Genomic DNA, 19,803 nt, shown 5'->3' on the forward strand with positions numbered 1-19,803 from the left:
CTCAGCCTTGTTTCCCTACCTAATCCATGGGGGACCCATCACTTCCTCAGAGTCAACTTGAGCATGTCACTACAACCTGAGTGTAGTGTTCAATAACCCTCTCACTCTAGACAAGATTCCTTAACCTAAGACCAATGGGGCAGCTTCTTCCAGTGGTGTCTTAGATGCATGGGGAAGCCTCCAAGCTGGGCAAACTATACTTAGCTGCTGTTTAGGCCATTCTAGGATGGGCAGTAACTTCATGTGAAGTCCTAGACTCCCCGCCCCTGTCCTAAGTACTCACCACTTGTTTTCTCCAGTGCTTACAGTGGAGAACTCTTACCTTTTAAACTGTTGTATTAGCCCAAGGTGCGACCTCCAGAAAAACCCAACTAAAACTATGAAGGAATAAAATTTGAACAGTCTGACTGATTGAAACTCTGAATGGGCTTTGTGCCTGGGAACTGTGTTTGGTCCTCCCTTCCCATAGATGGTGCCCTTCCAAGGTGCTGACCTTCTGATATCCCCTGATGGAGAGCCCTGGGGCTGATGTACATGCCACTTCCAGCACTCTGTTTGCTCCAACATCTCCTAGTATCACTTTCTTTTAGTTTTATGTGTATGTGTGTGCACCATGTACATACAGGAGCCCGCAGAAGTCAGAGGAGGGTGTTGAATCCTCTGAAACTTGAGTTGTAGGCGGTTGTGAGCTGCCTTGTGGGTGCTAGGAACCAAGCCTGGGTCCTCAGCAAGAGCAGTGAGCACCCTTAGCCACTAGCTCTCTCCAGTCCTCCTGATGTCTATGTCTAACTTGTTTCTGGTTTAGAGTGGCTTACTCTGCCCTTGGATTTCTAAAGCCTGCCCTTCCCTAGTTCCACCAAGGTGTCAATCCACTGCCCCTCTACATCCCAGGGGACATTATAAAACATTGCAAGTACTAACATAAGCCCTCAAGCTTGTGCTCCCCACCCCACCCTGGATTCCCTGTATAATCAGAATAGCGTACCAGACTTCAAGGCCCAGCTACACTCCACTTCTGGCCAGTTCCTGCCTGCCCCGTAAGACTCTGTCAACCTCACCCTACACTGGGCTGAATCCTTCCTTCTCTCTAGCCCTGGAGACCTTGTATTCATTTATTTATCAGCTCTTTATGAACATCGGCTCCAGGTCAGAACCCCAATATGAATCAGCTCCTGCCATCTCTGCCACCAGGAATGCCTTCCTCTGCTATACCCGACAGCGCCCCACAGCCCTCCCCAAGCACCCTCACTCCACCAAGCCGTCCATGGTGCTTCCTGGCCACTCAGAGCCAGCTTTGTCCTTGCCAGCGGCTTCCTGGTAGTAACTCAGTAAGGGATGGTGTTGGTTTCATGGCTATCCCTGGCACCTCAAAGAGTCTGGCACAGACAAGCTCCCCATGAAAATTTGGGGGGTGACCTGGAAGTGAGTGAGAAAAAGGAACTACAGGCCTACCTACCTTGTGCCTTGAGCGAGTCCTATCTGTTCAATAGAGCAGGAGCGAAGAACAGGAGTAGTTTTCCTTTGGTGCCCAGTTCCCATGTCCTCAAGCCTGTCCCCACTCAGCAGGGTGACAATAGAGTGCCTTTGCCAAGACACTGACCAGGACCTTAAAACATCATTCTTAAAGGGTCTGTGTCGGAGCTGCTCCAAGTCCAGCTCCCTGCCAGAGAGGTATTAAAACCAGGACAGGAGTGGGAAGTCTAATTCAGTGAGATCAAAGGAGGCATTTTCTCAGATTAGACTTCTCAGGGCCAGAGGTGGGAAGTTTATACCAGTAGGGAAAAGGAAATAAAACATAAACTATGAGAGAGTCAATTCAGTATCCTATCACATATCCCCCATTCATCCCTGATCTGGGCACTGCCTCCAGACCAGGGAAATTATTAACCTGCCCATGGCCTTGAGAATGGAGTCACAGAACCAACCAAGAGATGTAGGTGAGAAGGGATCAAATGCACCGAGGAAGTTCTCATGATAGTGTGGCTCTGCTGAGCTGGAGCACGCCCCTCCAAGCCTGATGGCACATAACCTTTTCAACAGCCCTGCACAGTAGATGCAAGTGTTTTTCCTAGAGAGGTCAAGCAACCTGATCAAGGTTATACAGTAAACGGCAAGGCAAGGGTACAAAATTAGGCCTACCCATCCAGTGCCAGAGTCTGGGTTCTCCTCGCCTCTCCCCATGCCCTCTTCAACTCCACCTGCTTCCCCAGGCATGGTTGGCTCACTTTGCTGCATTTCTCCCTCTCCTGCCTCAGACTCGCACCTGCTGCCTTGACTTGGGACATTACTTTGTCTCAGCACCAGTTGCTATAATGCAGAGGATTTCTGAATGCTCACCAGGTGCCTGGCAATGTGCTCAGCAGAGACTCTGGTGTTCTCATGTCCTCTCCCCCACCTGGCAGAGATGGGGGTACCAGCAGTTTCCTATATCCAAGATTGCATGCCAGTCTCCTGCATACATCACTCCTGTCATATGAGCAAACAGACAGTCTGAGGCCTTGGTCTTCCTGACAACCCAACAGGTGACTCTTTCCGGACCTCATGAACTCACTCCTTCACTCATCTGATGCATTTGAGTCATGACAGGGTCAAGGCCCCTGGGTCACAGAGAATGAAATGTTTCCTGCCTCCCTGGCACTCAGTGGCTGAGAGAGGCAGTCCACAAACACTACAGAGAGGAAGTACTGATGAGCACAAATGCAGGGCATGGAGAACAGAGCAGGCATCTTAGAGGAGGGAACATTCCCACTGGATCTGGAAAGACTCCCCATAATACTCACCATGGACTGAACAGAGCCAGAGTGGGGGTGAGCAATCCAGACAGGAGAATGAGATTTCAGGGAAATAGAGGCCAACATGGGCACCAGAGGCCAGCAGGTAAGAGCTGGACAGTGCCCAAACCTTGGGGGAGCTTAAATTGCACCCTCATGAGTGGCTTGGAGCCAGGAACAGGTTGTATTCAGAGGATTGGCTACTGGGACCTGGACAGCAGGGTCCAGGCATAAGTTACAAAGACCGCTAACAATATCACTTGTGTTTGAGGTGAGAGCCTGGGGAGCTCACGCAAGGATGCTGGTTATATGAGTGAAGATGAGGAGACTCAGGCCAGAGTACAGCAGGCAGCTAAGTGCCTTCCATGGGAGCTATTGGAGTTTGAGGTAGAGTGACACAAATCTAGACACTGGCTGCATTTCTCCTCAACACCCTCGGCTGAGGCTTGCAGCACAGCCTGTGATGAGGAATATCCACTAGGCTATGCAGTTACTGAGTACCTCCTCTGCAGCTCAGGGCAGAGGCCCAACTGAAAGCTACAAGGCCTCCTTCAATGAGATGGGTGTAGCTTTCCTGTTCGTAAAGCCCTGTTTGTTCTCCCAGTCATGTCCCTTTTCCTCCAACTCCCCATGGCTTCCTCCTGCCATCCTAGGCTATGGACTGTTATAGTCTCCCTCCTTGGATGGTCAGCTCTTTACCATCTGCTAAAATAGCTTTATAGGCATGCCTTTAAAAGTGTAAGCCCGTGCTGCAGGATCAAGAACATGGGTTGCTTCAAGCCAACCACTGGCCATTTTTGCAAACCCGTAGGAACTGCACAGGGTAGCTTGTTGGGTCTTTAATGCCAAGGATCCCATAAATAAGTAGCATCAGGTGCTGGAGTCTGGAAATAGAGATACTGGTATAAATAATGCATATTTACAAAATAAATGTACCAGTACATTAGTGTACAGCCATAACCAAATCACCTAGTTTAACAGTTGCAGGAGCTGCAAAGAATTGCCAGGTGACTGGCTTCCATCCATCAGCATGCATCAGCATTAGAAATGACCACTGAGGGAAGGAGGGTCCTCCTGCCTGGTGACCTTGAGGCCTTTGGTTTGAGGCAACTGGTTAGATTGCAGGTGGGTAGCCTGACACACAGCCTCTCTGCCAAGGTATGACACCTACTGTGGCCGTGTGTTCCTGCAGATGTCTTGAGGTCTGCCGCCAAGCAGAAGGCTGATTAGCACCAAGTTGCAGGATGTAATGGGTTGCACCTCCAGGAAGATGGCTGACTGGGCCAAGGATTTTCTAATTATGCAGATTCGCTTTGGCTTGCAAAGGGAGCCAGTGAGTTGACGTCCTGAGTGACTCTTCCCAGAACCCTGTAACTTTGAGTCCCCACCGTGAAGGTAGGGCTGGGTTTTCACAGAGTCTGTGTCCATCTCTGCCACCCCACTCTGAGCTGTGAACCCCACTGGACATCTGGCTCCAACATCTGGAACTCAGAAGTAGCTAACAGAATGGCCACTGGAGTGGGCACCCCTCCCCTTGGTTGTAATGGCACAATGCTGGATTTCAGTATTTTAAATGAAAAATATATGCAGTTAGCTGTGCGCTGACAATGTCCTTGAGGATTTGACAGTGAGATTTTCCAGCAGTTGGTCTTCGTTAGGATCCTGGCGGTGTTTAATAAGGCAGTCGAACTGCTGGCACCTCGGGTTCCTGTTTGTTCTCCGAGGGCTCAGGGGCTGCTGCGGTAAGCACATCGACCAGAGCTGATCATTACAAGGGCGTACGCCACCATGAATAAAAATGTCACACGTTTTCCCATCTCACAGCGGTACAAAATGTCAGTCCTGTCAAACACACATTGCAGGGAGCTGTGTGCAGTCCGTACAAATTGGAAAGCTGCATATTCCCCCAGCCTTCTGATATTCTTCATTTGAAGCTGAAGAAAAACAGTTGTTAACCTATTAGCTAGGATTTTAAACTCTGCCGAGGCGCTGGATAGTAGACTTTGACACAGATAGGAATGTATTCCAGGGTCCAGGAATTTTAAACCAAGTTTCTCCATCTATTTGTTCCTGGAGAAGGGAAAAGAAAAGAAAAAAACAACACTTCTCTGTCTAGCAACCCAGGTACCTTTCTTTAACAGTCACACTGGGGAAGTTTGGGATATTTTACATCTAAGCTTCCTAATGCTTCAATATCTGCATTCCACAAAAGGGGAGGGGGGCTCTTGCTTTGGCGACTAGCCCTGGGCTCAGCCTGGCAGGTTAGGGTACCTGATCAGAAGCAAGCCAGGAATGTTACTACTAGTGTTGAGGACAAAGTAACCTGAGTGATGGGGATAACAACCAGTTGATGCAGGTACCTGAAAGAGTCTGATGCTAGCTAGCGACTCACTCATAGGTGGACATTCATTCTGCGCTTACCATACGCCAGGCCTGTACGGAATCAGAAGTATTGATGTGAGAGAGCCACACACACACACACACACACACACAAGACTTCCCTCTTAGGGAGGAAAGGAAACAAGACACTCCACTCTTTGGAGTGGGGAGAGTGGAGAGCACTCAGGAAAGGTAAAACAGCCTTGAGGGGTAGCAAGACTCCATCAGGTAGGTGAGAGTAAGGGCTGGTTTAGGACCAGTGTGTGTTGGGAGGACAGAGGCACGTGAAATATGGAGCGGGTGCTTTGAGGGATAGCAAAAGAAGGCTACTTGTGATGGGCTAAGAGGTGAGGCCGTGGGGGCAAGGCTTGGGTCTTGACAGCTTGCTAAAGACAGGGATGTTCTCTTGGGCTGGGAAGTGAGAGGTTGTGGAGTATTCCTATCTTTACCACTGCAAACTCAGGAGGAAGCTTTTATTTTCATTTCCTGGTGCTGTGCTGTGTGGAGTGGACACCATTCCAGAGATAATAAAGGAGTCTTCCTTTTGCTGAGCTGGCCCTGGCCCTTAATGTACTGGGCAGACTCTGGCCAAGCAGGGCTCAGGCCTAGAGGAATGCAGGCAGCTTCTCAGCAGACCTCCCCGTGGGGGTACAGAGAGCTCCAGGGTGTTAGGGAACGGCATCATGGAGGGGAGCGTGCCCTGGGCTCCAGCAGCATATGTCACCATCTGCTTTCCCCTGCTCTGTGTGTGTTGGGTGTCATGGAAAGTGTGTGCACTCAGGGCCACACCTGAGATTCATTGTATCTGTGCCACCTGTTAGCTGTGAGGAGTCACTGAGCCACACTGCCCCACTGTTTCTCCCTTTTAAGGCAGCATCACCTTCTCTGTAGCAATATTGAGACCAGTTGTCTGCCAAGCTCCTAGCACAGGCTGGTACACAGCGTGTGCTAATAGCCCTCAGCCCCTGTTGGTATCAGAGAACATCTGGAGGTCTTCCTTCTCACCTCACCACCATTGAGACCCCTGGACAATGTCGCCCAGGCACCCTTGATGGGATCCCAGATGGCCATCAAGTGGAGGGAGCAGCAGGGCACCTGCCTCCTGCTTCTGTTTAGGCAAAGAATGGTACAGTCAGCAGAGCCCCCTGCCCCTGCCCAGCCACCAGCCGCATCTGGTACCCGACCTCCAACGGCGAATGGGATGCCACCTATTCAGGCCCTGCACCTGCACCAACTGAAAACAAAGGGCTCCCCTCCCCCGACCGATGTCTGGCCCTCCTCCCTCCCCTGCTGCTGTCCCCCAAGCTGGCTGGGTCACCCAGCCACAGAGCAGCCTTCCCTCCCAGCTGCCTGGCTGCTTTTGTTCAGCATGTGAACTTCCCCGTCAGCCGAGCTCCTTGCACGGGAAGTAATCAGGAATCTTGACAAGGCTTCAAACCACAAATGCCACTACAAATTAACCAGCACCACTACAAAATACTACTCCTGTCAACATTGGAAAGAGTGTGCGGCTATTCAGGGCGGCCTGAGAGGCTTTCAGCGCAGCATGCAGGTGTGGAAGGCAGGGTATGGCAGCAAGCCCTGGGTCCTCTCTGGAGACCACTTGCCCTGCACAGGTGCTGCACTTTTCCTTCAGAACTACCTTCAGTCCCGGGACACCCTCTCAGCCCCCACACAGGTGGCACCTCAGGACAGCAAGCTTTGGGGCATATGAAAACCACCCTCTAGGCAACAGACAGCCAGAGGCTTTAGCACATCCCAGGTGTGTTCCTGTATGCTGGGACAGAAGGTAAGAGACTTCTGTTTCCCTGCCTGTAAAGTAGGACCCTGGCAGAGCCTTCATCCCAGGCTCGTCAGCACCATTGGCATGTTCTGGGTACCCCTAGCTCTCAAAGGGGCTCTGGAGTACAGTGCCCCACCCCCCCTTCTCCAGGATGAATCCCTTCCTATCATATTGTGTGAGTGGACTCGCAGTAAGCAGATGGCCGCTCCATCCTCAGCCATGAGGTCAGAGTCCCTCCTATTCAGCATTTTTGCAAGAATATCCACCAGACAAGAGCTCGTTACCTCTGCAAATGCTTTGGGACCAAGGATCTCCGGCTTCATTCTCCTGCCCTGCTGAGCCACTCAGACCTAGAACACATCACCGGGGCCTGGTATGCTCCAGCTGGCCTGGCTGAAACTCTGAAGCAGAGACATGCATTTGATCCTCCCCAGCAAGCAGGATTAGCTCAGTTGTGGCTGGGCAAAGAGAACTGGAAATAATGACAGGAGTCGGGGGACAGAAGAGAGCCATGCCTCAGAGAAGCTGGTTGGGCATTTCAAAGGAAACACTCCATAAAAATATCACTTCAATACACTCCCTTTTGGAGGCATATCAAAAGAAGCCCTCTTTTATTTCCATACCTTGCATAATAGCACATTTCCAGTCCCAAAGAGTAGCAGAGCCTTGCTCCTGGCCCAGAGGCCCTTTGTAAAGCCATAGAAAGCGTTGTCTTCCCCTCCCAACAGGGTCCGCTTCACACACAGGTCAGAGTATTGATGTGAATACTAGCCAGGAAAATTAACCAGGTGAACTCTTCCCTCGTTAAACAGCAACAGAGTGTAATTGTGAATTCTTTCACACCCACTCTGTTCCCAGCACATTCCCAGGACAAACTGAGAAACTCAGGTACCATCTAGCTTCCCCTCAGCCCCTTCTTTGGACCCAGATGAGGTCTGGTGGGGAAGGAACGATGCAGATCACAAATTGCAGGTCCCTTTGGGACCAGCCCAGGAGACCAGTTCTCTCAGGCAACTTCCCCACTGGTCATGCCCACCTTTTCTGGGTCCAGAGCTTCCTCCCCAGCTGTCTTCCCAGGAGTGTTGCTTCTCCCTCTCGATTGCTTGCACACCCAAGCTTGGCATGCACCACCCTTGAGTCTCATCAAAGCATTTATCCTCTTGGACCTCAGGAACTACCCCACCTCCTAACTAACATTTCATCTCCTTTTGTGGCCCTGTTTTCTCCACAGTGAAATGTGACTTTTACCTCATGAGGACATTGAAGGGTTAGTCTTAGGATGATCATCCATTAAGGATAGAGGGATTTCATATTCATTCCTAAATAGACCCCTATCCCAATGTAGACACCATAGAACCACTACCATCCCCAGCAGCTAGTAATTGTCTTGAGATGGTGACCCTCTTCTGTAGGCCTGTCTTCTCCTGTTCTGTGTGTCCCTGGGCAAGGCCTCCACTCCCCTCACCTGTGTGACCCAAGGCAGGAGCCCTCACTCCTTGTAGAGGGCTCTCTGAGGTAGCAAAGGTGCCAGGTGGACAGGCAATGCCCGCGACACATACAGACTGCTCCCCGGACATCCAGGATGCACCTAACATGCTCCCCAGACATGTCGGGATGTGCACTAAGCTATCTGCGCCCCCCTAATTCAGTGCCAGCAGATGAACATTTTCCACACCACAGCCATGTGCAGGATGCCCGCTCATCCGTGCTGCCCAGGTAATTAAGTTGATATTCCAATGCCACTTCCCCCGTGACCTTTTAGAAACAATGTGTTTTGCTGCATCAACAAATTAACTGCAAATCAGATGCTGTCCTTGTAAACGTGGGCTTCACAAACAATGAATACTTATCTGGCCCCACACAGCTGGCGGAGAAATACCCAGGGCCAGGCCAAGGCTGACAAAGGCCATGGAATCCTGCTGTACTCTGGGACCTCTGTGCCAATCACACTCTCAGGCCTTCCTTCCTTATGTTCACTTCTTCCAGTGGTCCCAGGGCTGGAAGTTGGGCAGACCTTCATGCCTAAAGAGGAGCATCTTATCATCTTCCTAGCTTCCTGTCCATTTTAAGCTCCAAGAACAGTATGGTTTCTTGTGTTCCTGACTGCATCCCTCCTGTTAAATTAGAAGAAAAAAAACCCTTCTTAGTCCTGCTTTCAAAGCCTCTTGTCTCTGACTCCACCAGCACCTCCAAGTCAAAGCTGCCCATCTATATATCCAGCCTCACTGTACTGCTCCTGGAGCACTGGGGCTCCCTGTACCATTCACCCAAACTCTCTACCACCCACATCTGGTAGAAGAATGCCCCCTCTGCCCTTGCACTGACTGTGGCACCCCTGTGTTCCCCTGCCTTGTGACTGACTGCTCTACTCTAGTCCTGTTCACCCATGGGTCCCTGCATCTGGTACAGTGTAGACTCCACTCTCTGATGAATCACCTACCTTTCTTGGAAACAAAGAGAAAGATATTGGTTACCTTCTTGTCTGTGTTTTCTCTTAAGGCACACATCCCTAACACAGATGGGACAGGGGGGTTCCGGACGATGTGGGAAACTCAGTTGGACAAGAATCAATCAGTGGACTGAGAGTGCCTGCCTTAGTTCTTGTGCTGTGTGGCCTCATATCAGTAATGTAACCTCTCTGGACTTCTGTTTCCTGTCTCCACACTGGAACTAAACCTGTAACTTGCTTTACTAAGAATTAGGGGGCTCAAAAGGTAGAAACAAGGTAGAAATTCCTTGAAGGAAAACATAAATAAAAGAGATGTCTGAAGTACAATGTCCTTCAGCAGAACCTGATTGAAGCACACATCTTGGAAAGCCAAGGTCCTTGTGTCCCCAGGATTTTTTCTGAAAGACCTGAGATTATGACACGAATATGCAATTGAGTGGCCTTGTCTCATCCTCAGGACCCCATCCTGAGTCCCCCTGGTTCTAACTGTGCTCTAGGAGTGTCCACAACTGTATTCTGACAAAGGAGTTGTTTGCAGCTCCAGGGGGGTTAGCTGAGACCTAACACGCACCCATGCACAGAGCTAGTTCTGAACTTGCCCAGAAGCAGAAGAGCTGTGAGGTGAGAGTCCTCCCCTCCCAACCCAAAGGCTTAGCCCACAAAGACATTTCCCCCGATGGAAGTCAGACCTCACTAGAGTATACACTGCTGAAGAGAACTGTCTTGTTGTTCCATGAGGCCCCAGGCCTTAGCCCTGCATAGCTGTTCCATCAGCATCCAGAAGAAGAGCCCTTCCCTATGCGGCCTTTAGCAAGGCAGGTGTGCTGAGCTGACCTTCAAGACCTTCAGCCCCCACCCTTCCTGCCACTCAGGAAGTGCCAAGTTTACCATTAATAGAACTCTTAGCCAATGATCCCCAAAGGCTATGTAACTGCATGTCCATCACTAGGGTCCTAAGGTGCACATATGATGTGATTGCTCTGCCCTGCCTAGCCATGCTCTGCTCCATGGTACAGTCTTTCTCACCTGCAATTGTGGACCATGAGAATGTGAACTTGAAATTCAGAGGCCTGAGCCCATTGTGCCCCAGCACCATGTTCCATACAAGTGGGGGCACTTAGTGGGTCTCTGCTTCTCACTTCTGTTCCTTGTAAGCAGGCCCTGCTGTGGCTCTGTACCCTAAGCTGCTTACAGGGGGCCACAGTTCACGGTGATGACCGTCACTAATCCTGCCCAGCTCTGTAGGCTCTTTGAGCCACAGCTCATCAAACCTCAGTCCAAGGTTTCTATTCCCACTGAGGCTGTCCTCTGGAAAACAGTGTGTTTTCCTGCATTTGTCTTTTCCTGGTTTTCTTCATCCCCTCTTTTTACCTGAACTACAGGCTATTCTCACCCCCCTCCCACATGCCCATCTTTGTCACCTGGGCATCTGTCCTGGTTTATTTGGGCAACTACAGCCACCATAGCCCAGCATCCCTGCCACTTTGTCCCCCAGGAGCAGAAGCTTCCTCCTGCCCTATCTTGACGGTGCTCATAGATGAGGACACTGAAGCCCAAGGTTCACCAAAGTCACCAAGCTAACCTAGGTGGAGTCTGACCTCTGTGGGAGGTCAGGAGACACCCACAAATCAAACCTTCTAGCATTCAAAGCCAAAGGGAGACTGCTCAGTACTGTAATCAGTCCTGTCACTCTTCCAGGTACCTGCCTGCTTCTGCACAGGTCCCCAGGGCCTCACACACTTCTGGCAGAGTGCCCTGATAATTGGTGCTGGCACCCCCTTCCTTCTCCCTCTCCCAGGGGTCTTTAATGCACACCTCTGAGAGTGTTCCGTTCTCCTCCTAGCAGCCACCCTAGAAAGGTGGCCCTGGCCCGTGTTCCCACAGCTATGTGCTTTAGATTAGTGTGTACAACTGCCTCTCATGTGCAACTCACCTGGATCTCTGTTCTCAATGATGGTTACCTGCAGGGAGAACTTGTGATGTCAGAGGGCAGCAGGGATCCTGTTCTTGGTTGCTTAGGTTGGGCTTTGTTTTTACCTGTCTGGTCATGTCAGGACATCTGTACTCACATGATCCCTTCTTGGCTTTAGTCCCGCCAGCTTCTGGGCTAAGTGTGGCCACCAAGCTGCTGCCTTGCCCCTTTATAAGTTCAGTTGTAAAAGAACCAACACAGGTTCATGACAGTCACAGCAAAATAAGGTATTTACAAGAACCTGCAGAACTAATACCCTTGTCACTGGATGGGGAGCCCAGTCCTCAGTGCTGCAGAAAACCATGTGTAGAGGCTCTAGAGACAGGAAGAGGACCAGACAAGGACATGCTCATACTCAACTATAGAGCAACTTTAAGGTGAGCCTGGGCTACATGTGGTAGGAACCTTAAGCCAGTATCACTCACTGAGCACCCACGAAGTGCCCAGTCTTACGACAGGGAGGAATACGCTGGTGGTGAAGGCTTGTGTGTTGGATGTAGGGGGCAAATGAAACACTACAGCCTGGGACTTCCCAGGGTATCTGAGAGTGTTGCAAGGAAGGGAAGTCTGTCCTAAAGAATTTAGGACATAATTTTGTTCAAGACACTCATAGTTTGAGTTTGTTTGGTGTGTTGAGTGTGTGCGAGACATAGCAGCTCTGAGTGTGCCGACAAAGATGGTGAGTCTCCAGAAGGAACCGGACAGCCCGCAGCATTTCCCAGACTCACGGCTGCAGAACCCAGCTCCGCTTTGGGCAGTGCATCTCCCGGGGCCAGTTTGAGAGGCCCCCCTTCCACTGAGATTACGTAAGCTGCAAGGGGCATGATTGGGCGCGCTTTTTACTTTTATTTCTTTAGGTGCAGAAGATGGGTTGGGAGACAAAAAGACTGAAAGTGAGGAAACCTGCTCCTGGTGGCAGCTGCTGGTGCCCACAGGCAGGGACATACAGTATCTCACTAAACCCTGTGGGGGAGATGCTGTTGCCCATGTGCTTATATGGGAACAGGGGAACTTGGACTGGTTATGTAATAGCATGGAGTAACCTGGAGAAAAGTGGGCAGCTGGGGTTTATCCCAAAGGCCACCTGCCGAGCACTCTGCCACCAACAAGGATGGAAATAATGTAGCCAAAGATGACATGCAGTGAGGACAGTGGGACAAGACAAGATGGCTATGCAGCAGGAGAACGCCAGGCATGAAAGAAGCAGAGGATGTGGCCTGAGGGGGGCGTGCACCCTCCCCATCCTCTTCTTCCTCAGGGGTGACTTAGGCACTCTGTCCCCTTCTGCCCTACATCCTCCCTGTAGGCCATGAAGAGGAAGAAGCATAGTAGCCCTGCCCATCTCTCTAGGCAACATCCCCAGCTTTCAATGAGCAGCCAACTACCCAACTACCAGGCAGCTTAGCCCTCGTGTCCTGCTAATGATAGAGGATCTGGGAAGCCACGGTTCGTTTCCACTCATACCTGCTCTTTGAGTGCTGCCTCCACCAAGACCCTCAGGCCCTTAGGCTCCAGGGATGCCTGCAACACAGGCTCTGCCTTCTAGGGGTCTGGTTCAGAGGCCACGCCAAGCGAGGCCCAAGTCAGTACTTGCTGAGGAAAAAATGTAATGTGAGCCACACATTTGAATCACATGGGGAATTCTGAGTAAAGCATGTAAAGAGTAAAATGAACAAGTGGGGTTGATTTTAATAACATATTGTACCCAACGTTCTAAAAATATTACCATTTCAACATGAAATCAGTATAAAGATTAGTAATGAGATGTTTCACATTCTTTTCTAAAGTCACTGAAATCTAGTGTGTATTTACACTTTGAGCACATCTTAATTTGGACCCAACACATATGGACATTGGCTTCTGTGCTGGCCATTGCCCGCGTAGCCATTATCAAATGTTGGTGTATCTTTGTGAACTAAGTGATTGAATGGGGGAGAGCCAACTAGAAGCCTGCAGGGCTTCCTGGGAGTCTGCAGTCTTGAACTTGTACAGATCTTTTCTGGCCCTTGCTCTGCCCACCCCTTTTCCTACTTGTGTTCAAGCTATGTCGTCGGGCTGTTGAGAGGACAGAGTCTGGCTTTAGAGATAAAGTTCCATGAGGAAAGCTGAAAAGTTGGCCCTCTATTGATCCACATCATAACTGCAAAAGCCAAGCATGTTCTTCAAAGTGTATTTGTTCACCAGGCATTTAGTAAGCAGGTTCCTCCCTCCCCAAGTCCCATTCAACCTACTGCAGGCACAGCAAAGGAATAGACTGTTTCAAATGAGAGCATGAGGGTAATGGGCCAGAGACTCCACCATAAGCCAGTCACATGTCAGCAGAGGCCCTGAGCACTTACAGCCCTGGAGACAGCATTTGACCTGTGCAGGACCTTGAAGGACAAGACCACATTTGCCAGGATGATCAGAATTGGGGCAGTCACTCTTCTTTGAGAGGCAGATAGGAAGTGAATAAGAGCCCAGTGCCACATGGGAGTTTTCCCAGATTGGGCGTGAGTAAACTTTGGGAAAGATCTACATGGTGCTACTAGCAAAACGTAGGCATGCCAGCTTAGGACAGGAGCAACCACTGATGGTTTTTTAAAGTGTGTGTGGTGTGGTGTGTGATGCCATACATCAGTTTATAAAGTCCCCCTTGACCTGAGTAGAAAATGAAGAGCAGAACAGGGATTCTACTGAGAGACAATTGTGACAATCCAGGCCAGAGAGGAGGCCAGAACTAAAAGGCCTGCAGAGGGAAGCCTGAGAGAGTGTGGGTCAGGAGTAGAAGAGTACCTGGTTGGCTCCAGGCTCTAACATCGGTACCTTGAGCTTTTTCCCAGGCCATGCGTAGAGCTGCATGGAGCTATCTCAATGTGAACTGATGTTTTAAGTTTCCACTTTAATGCAGCTACAAAGACTCCATCCCACTCGGCTGCCGCCTCCCAAGATCCATCGTTCAAGGCCCGTGAGTAGCCGATGGTGTGCCCTCCCCGTCTAACACTGCCTGTCCCTCTCCCCTGGCCTCACTAAACCTAGAGTGTGGACTCTCCTGCCTGGCACAAGGAAACTGGGAAATGGGTTTTCAGCTTCCCTCGCTGCGTGGCATGAGCCAGAACTTGCATTTTTCTGGGCTTCTCTCTCCTTTTTCTGAAATCAGTTCAGTGACTTGCAGGCCGTAGCCATGGGTAGCCAGGCTGCTGTGTGCAGCTTCACATCATTTAAGTGAATCTCCCAGAGAGAGCCGTATTTCTAGCCACTGAGCTCTAATGGCTCACTGCAAATGCCTCTTCCTCACAGAGGAAGCCACAGTCTGACGGCAGGGGTCTTATTCCCCCCAGGTCTTGGTTGGGAAACATTTGCTGTACCTTCCCAAGGGCTGAAAACATAGTGCCCAGATAGATAGAGACAGGTGCTGTCCCCTCCTAGGCTTCACAAAGAGAGATACCTGCCCACAAAAAGTACTAAGGAAGGGTTTGTAGAACAGCAATGTACTGTCCTAACCAGTCAACCACTGTGAACAGAGTAGGACATGGAGAAAGGCCCACATTTTAAAGAGAAATGCCAAGGGCTTGAGATGTGCCCGGGGACAGAGTGCTTGACTGACATGACAGAGCCTTAGTTTGACTTGCAGCATCAGTGCTGAGCATCCACGTGCTTCTTTTCCCGTGTACACAGACCTTCCCCTCCTGGGATGTAACTTTCTCAGTGTGAGAGAAACCTACTGGATGGTTTGATGGGGCCACTTCCCAAGGGAAAGGTCTCCAGTCTATTGTCCAAGGTAACCATGCCCAAGCATAGGGTCAGCTATAGTCAGAGCTCCTGAAAAACTAGTGTGCCAGCCTTTCCTGGTGCATCCCTCCAGATCCATCTGATGAAGGCACAAAGACCATCCTTTGCAGGGACAAGGCTAAACCAGATGTCTGTTGGAATCCATGGTGTACTCACCCAGCATCCACTGGGTAGCTACTGTCTGGGTGGATGTCAACATCCTGTGCTTCTGTTTCTTTCTTCCCCACTGAGTACAGAAGTTAGAGGTTTGAGATAGAGAAGAGAGATGTAAGTTGGGAATCTACCATTCCAGCCATGTGAGGTGATGGACCCATCCTGTGACCCTATGAAAATGTGATTCACCCAAATCCCAGTTGGCACAGCTGCCAGGGGCCTGGAATTTTCTACCCCCATCATCAGAAGGAAGGGACAAACATCAAAATAACATGCTCTGGGGGACCCAGATTTGACCCAGAAGTATATCCGGGTCAAATCTTGTATAGTGCAGCAAATGTTTCAGTACAAACCTTAGCAATATGGATTTGGGATTATCAGGACTGGGCCAGAATGCTGAGGGTGTATATTTGGGCAAGGACCAGAGCTCTCCAGCCTGCCCTCCTCTTTTACACCAGGCCCTCACTCATAGTGTAGAAATGAACACAGAGGATTTTTGGAGGGCATTTAGAACAGAACCGGGCACACAGTAGCTGCTTTTACTCTTCCTAACATTTTATTAAAAGCCATTGTTTGCCTAGGATTTTAAAGCCACCAAACCACTTTGGGGGACCTCATCTCGGCTGAGCATCAGAGTACTCTGTGTGCTAAGCATTGTGGTCACCCATTTTAGAGAAGATGTTTAGTAGCTTAACCCTTACCAAGGATCATCAGATTGTAGAACTCAACAGTCCTGGTGTCCCAGGTTCCCTGGGCCTCTGTCTCTGTGGAAATGAGATGAGCTCAGCAGTCCTGGGGCAGAGACTTCAGCTGGGAAAAAAACAAAACTGAGCGCTGGCCAGATGGGTTTCCTGTGAGGTCTCTGGGGCAAAGTTCTGTCATGGCAGGGATAAGAGGTAGGAACTGTAAATACCTTTGAATGTGCTTAGGACTGAGCTGGGATAAGAGGTAGGAACTGTAAATACCTTTGAATGTGCTTAGGACTGAGCGGGGTGCTCCATATTGTCTCATCTGCCCTTGCTCCAGCCCACAGAAGGCAGATGTCATTTCCCTAGTTTGTAGACAAGACCACAGAGATAGTAAGAGACTGTGCTGGCCTTTGAGACCAGACCTTCTTCTCTAGTTCTCAACAGACAGCTTTTAGCAGCCACAGATGGGGAGTTGGGGGCGGGGGGCAGCCTTAGAGGCCTGGGCTCCAGACAGCCAACAGGTCAAAGAGGGTCTCTGAGAAAAACTCAAGTACTAGAGACAGCTCTAGTGGATCCTGGTCCTACCAGTGTGGGGACTTGGGTAGATTGTGGGGTGTCCAGGCATCTGAGAACTTGAGCAAGCAAATGTTACCCCAAAAGAAGACTGGGTAGCAGCTGCCTCTGCCCCTAGGCAGGGCAAGAGGTGATTGACTGGCCATGTTCTTAGGGTTCCCCCTCCTTTGCAAGCAGAGCCACTGAGAGGCAGTTTAGGAGGCTAGAAGATGTTGTCTGGGGCCCAACATCCCCAGGCCACAAAGACTATTGTTCATTCATGTCAGCCTGTCCAGTGGACACCAGTCCACACTTGGTGGGAAGGAACTAGAGAGACCTGGGGCATAGAACTCCTAAGGGCCACAGAAATGACAGCCTGACAGGATTCCATGTCAGGATTTGCTAGGTCACCTGGATGTAGACATCTGGCTAAGCTGCTGGCCAGTGTGGCGAGGCCATGCGGTGGTAGGCGCTCAGCCTTAACAACAGGGATCCTGGAACTCGGCGGCTGTGGCTGGAGCTCAGCTGTGACCAGAGGATCTGAGGTGTCTTCTTAATAAGGGGAAGGAAAGAGCAAAAGAAAATCATGCTGGTGTCTCCTAGATGAAGGACAGTGGCTGGAGCCACCAGGGAGAGGCAGGCTGCTGTGGACCCACATGCGAAGCACTTTATAAGCTCTTTATTTATTATTTCTTGCTCACCATTAAAATCAAATGTACTTGGTGCTTTTGTATTCAATACACACTTAACCCTGCTGACTTAGATTTCTCAGGTTTTGAATCCGGTGGGGAATTGGCTGGCTTCCCAACTTTCCCCTCCAGTCCCCTGAACAGAGCTGGAAAGCCCTGTTTAGCATTCTCTCCCCTGGCACTGTTGAGATCCTAGCAATGGTGAGCCAGCCCCTGTTGTGTATGGGAGCGCTTTTTCCCTCCACCCAGCCATCACCCTTCCTAAGCAACCCCAAAAGAGGGATGGTACTGTTGAAACACACTGGGGCTAGCTGCATTGTCTTTTGATTCAGCTTTGATTAAACCATTCCCTGTGTGTATCTAGGCCTGGTTGCGGCCGGCCACTTCATGGTGTGTGTGTGTGTGTGTGTGTGTGTGTGTGTGTGTGTGTGTGTGTGTGTGTGTGTGTTCACCTCTTGTGCATGCCTTTGTGGATGTCTGTTTGTGAGACTATACACACTATAGTCTCCGGCCCTGGTGCATTTGAATGTTTGTCTGTAATGATAATCCTACACCAGTGAGGTGTGTGTGACTCTGGGTGGGTCTGTAACCATGGGGGTGACTATCTCTGGTCCGTTGTGTCTTTCCCACCCTCCCTCGCCCCCCCTCTCCCTCCTCTGTCTGTTTTATCATCCCTAATGAAGCAGTCTCCTCCATCGATCCTGCTGATTGCCAACCCATTCCTTTTGTTTGTTGGCGCTGAGCCATTCAGCAGCACTCTGACAGCTCAGCTCGTCTAATTAGCTCTGTTGTTCTTTTTCCCCATGTTTCACCACGTTGCAAGTTCAGTTGAAGTTGCCACAAACTTAATCCCTCCATTTCAGTAGCAAGTTCACATTCTTAACCTGTCTTCATTGTAGCAAGGAGCAGCCCTGTGCAGGACAAGCCGACAGGCCATAATGTCTGACCTTTCTGAGTGCAATCCCCAGGTCTCCGGCAAAGGCAAAAGACCTCTTCCACCCAGCTGCACTCTCCTCCTTTGCAGGCATAGTCTCAGGGATCCAAGGGGCCTTGCTGGGAAAACCAGCTCCATATGAGAATAAAGGCAGATACAGCCATCCATTTATTCAGCAAATGTTGACCAAATGTCTGTTGGGTGGCAGGCACCATTCTAATAGCAATGACAACCACAATAGTATTTACCGCTGTTAGATTCCGGACAGTAATGCTGGCCTGTCTACAAATCTTTCTGAGGCTCCACTATGTACCAGGCACCTCACGGGATGGCGGAAAGGATTTAGACGATCTGCAGTCTATCTTCGTACCTGCACCCCCTTCCTCCCTTCTTCCTTCTGCTGTTGATAATAGGGGGCATCTAGATCACAAAGAGGCAGACAAGCATTTCTGGAGCCCCTGCTCTTTACCATGTCCACACCAGCTGTTCCCCACACGCTGTGGTTGAGTCTTAACAATAGCCCCGTGGAAGAAGACGGTATGTTTTGTGGAATGTTCTTGGCCTTTACCACATCTCTGATTTGCCAAATGAGGCTGAGCTCAGACTGGCCTCTCCACAGGAAAATCTTTGGTTTGGTCAGACGTGTGCAGACCTGAGGGCTCCTTGAGACTCTGTCAAGACTGGTCTCGTATGCAGCCACCTTCTGTGATCTTGTTCCTCACCATTGTGCTGTTACCCACCAGTTGCGGAGGGTGGGGAAAGGGCAGTAGGTAATGGAGTGTGTGCTCTCCTTCCCATCTGTCAGCAGAGCTCGGCTGGTGTATCATTGCAGTTGCAGGGAATGCAAGCCCCCTGTGCCTGCTGCAATGTTGGCTTGTCTTCATGATCAATAAGAGCCACAGAGGGGCATTCTCACCTCTCTTCCCAAACCTTTTGACATTGGAGGAAGTGGTCAGAGTACCACACATAAAGCTACATAATGATGATTGGACCAAATGAGACGCATCCTAAGATGCATACCTAGAAATTCATGACCTAACATCCATCACAGGCTCTAATGGGTCAAAGAAGGAGGCATGTCTCCTCTGAGGCTTCATCTTGGTTTTCAGAGGTGGCAGCTCAGAATGGACCCATCTACAGTGTCTGCTGCCCTCCTGCACCACTGACACCCTAAGCTGTGCTTTGTGAAGCATGCAGTTGAGCCCTGCTGGAAGACAGACATGGGGTGCCCCGGGAGCAGGCTGGTTTGGCTGGGCACTCTCTGGAGCTGTCACCTGCTTCCCCCTTCTCTTCAGAGAAGAAAATAAGTATCCTATAATTTGGCTGCAAAATTATATTGAATATGTTTATCCCCAAAACAGGCGTGGGTGGGACCTCTTTGTTCCACATACTTATAAGGGCTTTGTGGGGTCCACCTCCTGTGTAGTTCACACCTCACTCAGCCCTCTGAGAAGCCAGTGGGTCTGTGGGTGAAGAAAGCCTTTCACATTAAATTCCAGGTAACAGATCCATATGCTGTCTGTTAAATGGTGGTGTTTTGGTGACAAGCAGGACTCTGAAAGCCCAGACCGGTAGAACCTCTAACCAAGCCTTCTGGGCCTGACTATCCAGATGTTCACAATGGACTTGTGGAGCCTTTCCAAATCACTCCTTCTTGGGGA

The 19,803-nt window shown here is 50.3% G+C and overlaps 1 protein-coding gene across 33 annotated transcripts in view; it reads left to right on the forward strand.

The window, feature by feature from the left end:
* The window catches only part of Dennd1a (DENN domain containing 1A), a 498,842-nt gene that overhangs the window by 459,841 nt on the left and 19,198 nt on the right, over window positions 1-19,803 (forward strand). For 18 of the 33 annotated variants that reach the window (XM_006992524.4, XM_076568456.1, XM_076568453.1 and 15 more), the window contains one exon: window positions 14,245-14,301. The exons of 14 other annotated variants lie outside the window; for them this stretch is intronic. In XM_006992524.4, the coding sequence (XP_006992586.1) occupies window positions 14,245-14,301 (57 nt within the window). Of the gene's footprint in view, window positions 1-9,432; window positions 9,710-14,244; window positions 14,302-19,803 lie in introns of those variants that run through there. One more of the 33 variants, XM_076568471.1, reaches the window with a different exon arrangement.

The sequence above is a fragment of the Peromyscus maniculatus genome, chromosome 4, assembly GCF_049852395.1.
Source record: "Peromyscus maniculatus bairdii isolate BWxNUB_F1_BW_parent chromosome 4, HU_Pman_BW_mat_3.1, whole genome shotgun sequence".
NCBI classification, from domain to species: Eukaryota; Metazoa; Chordata; class Mammalia; order Rodentia; family Cricetidae; genus Peromyscus; species Peromyscus maniculatus.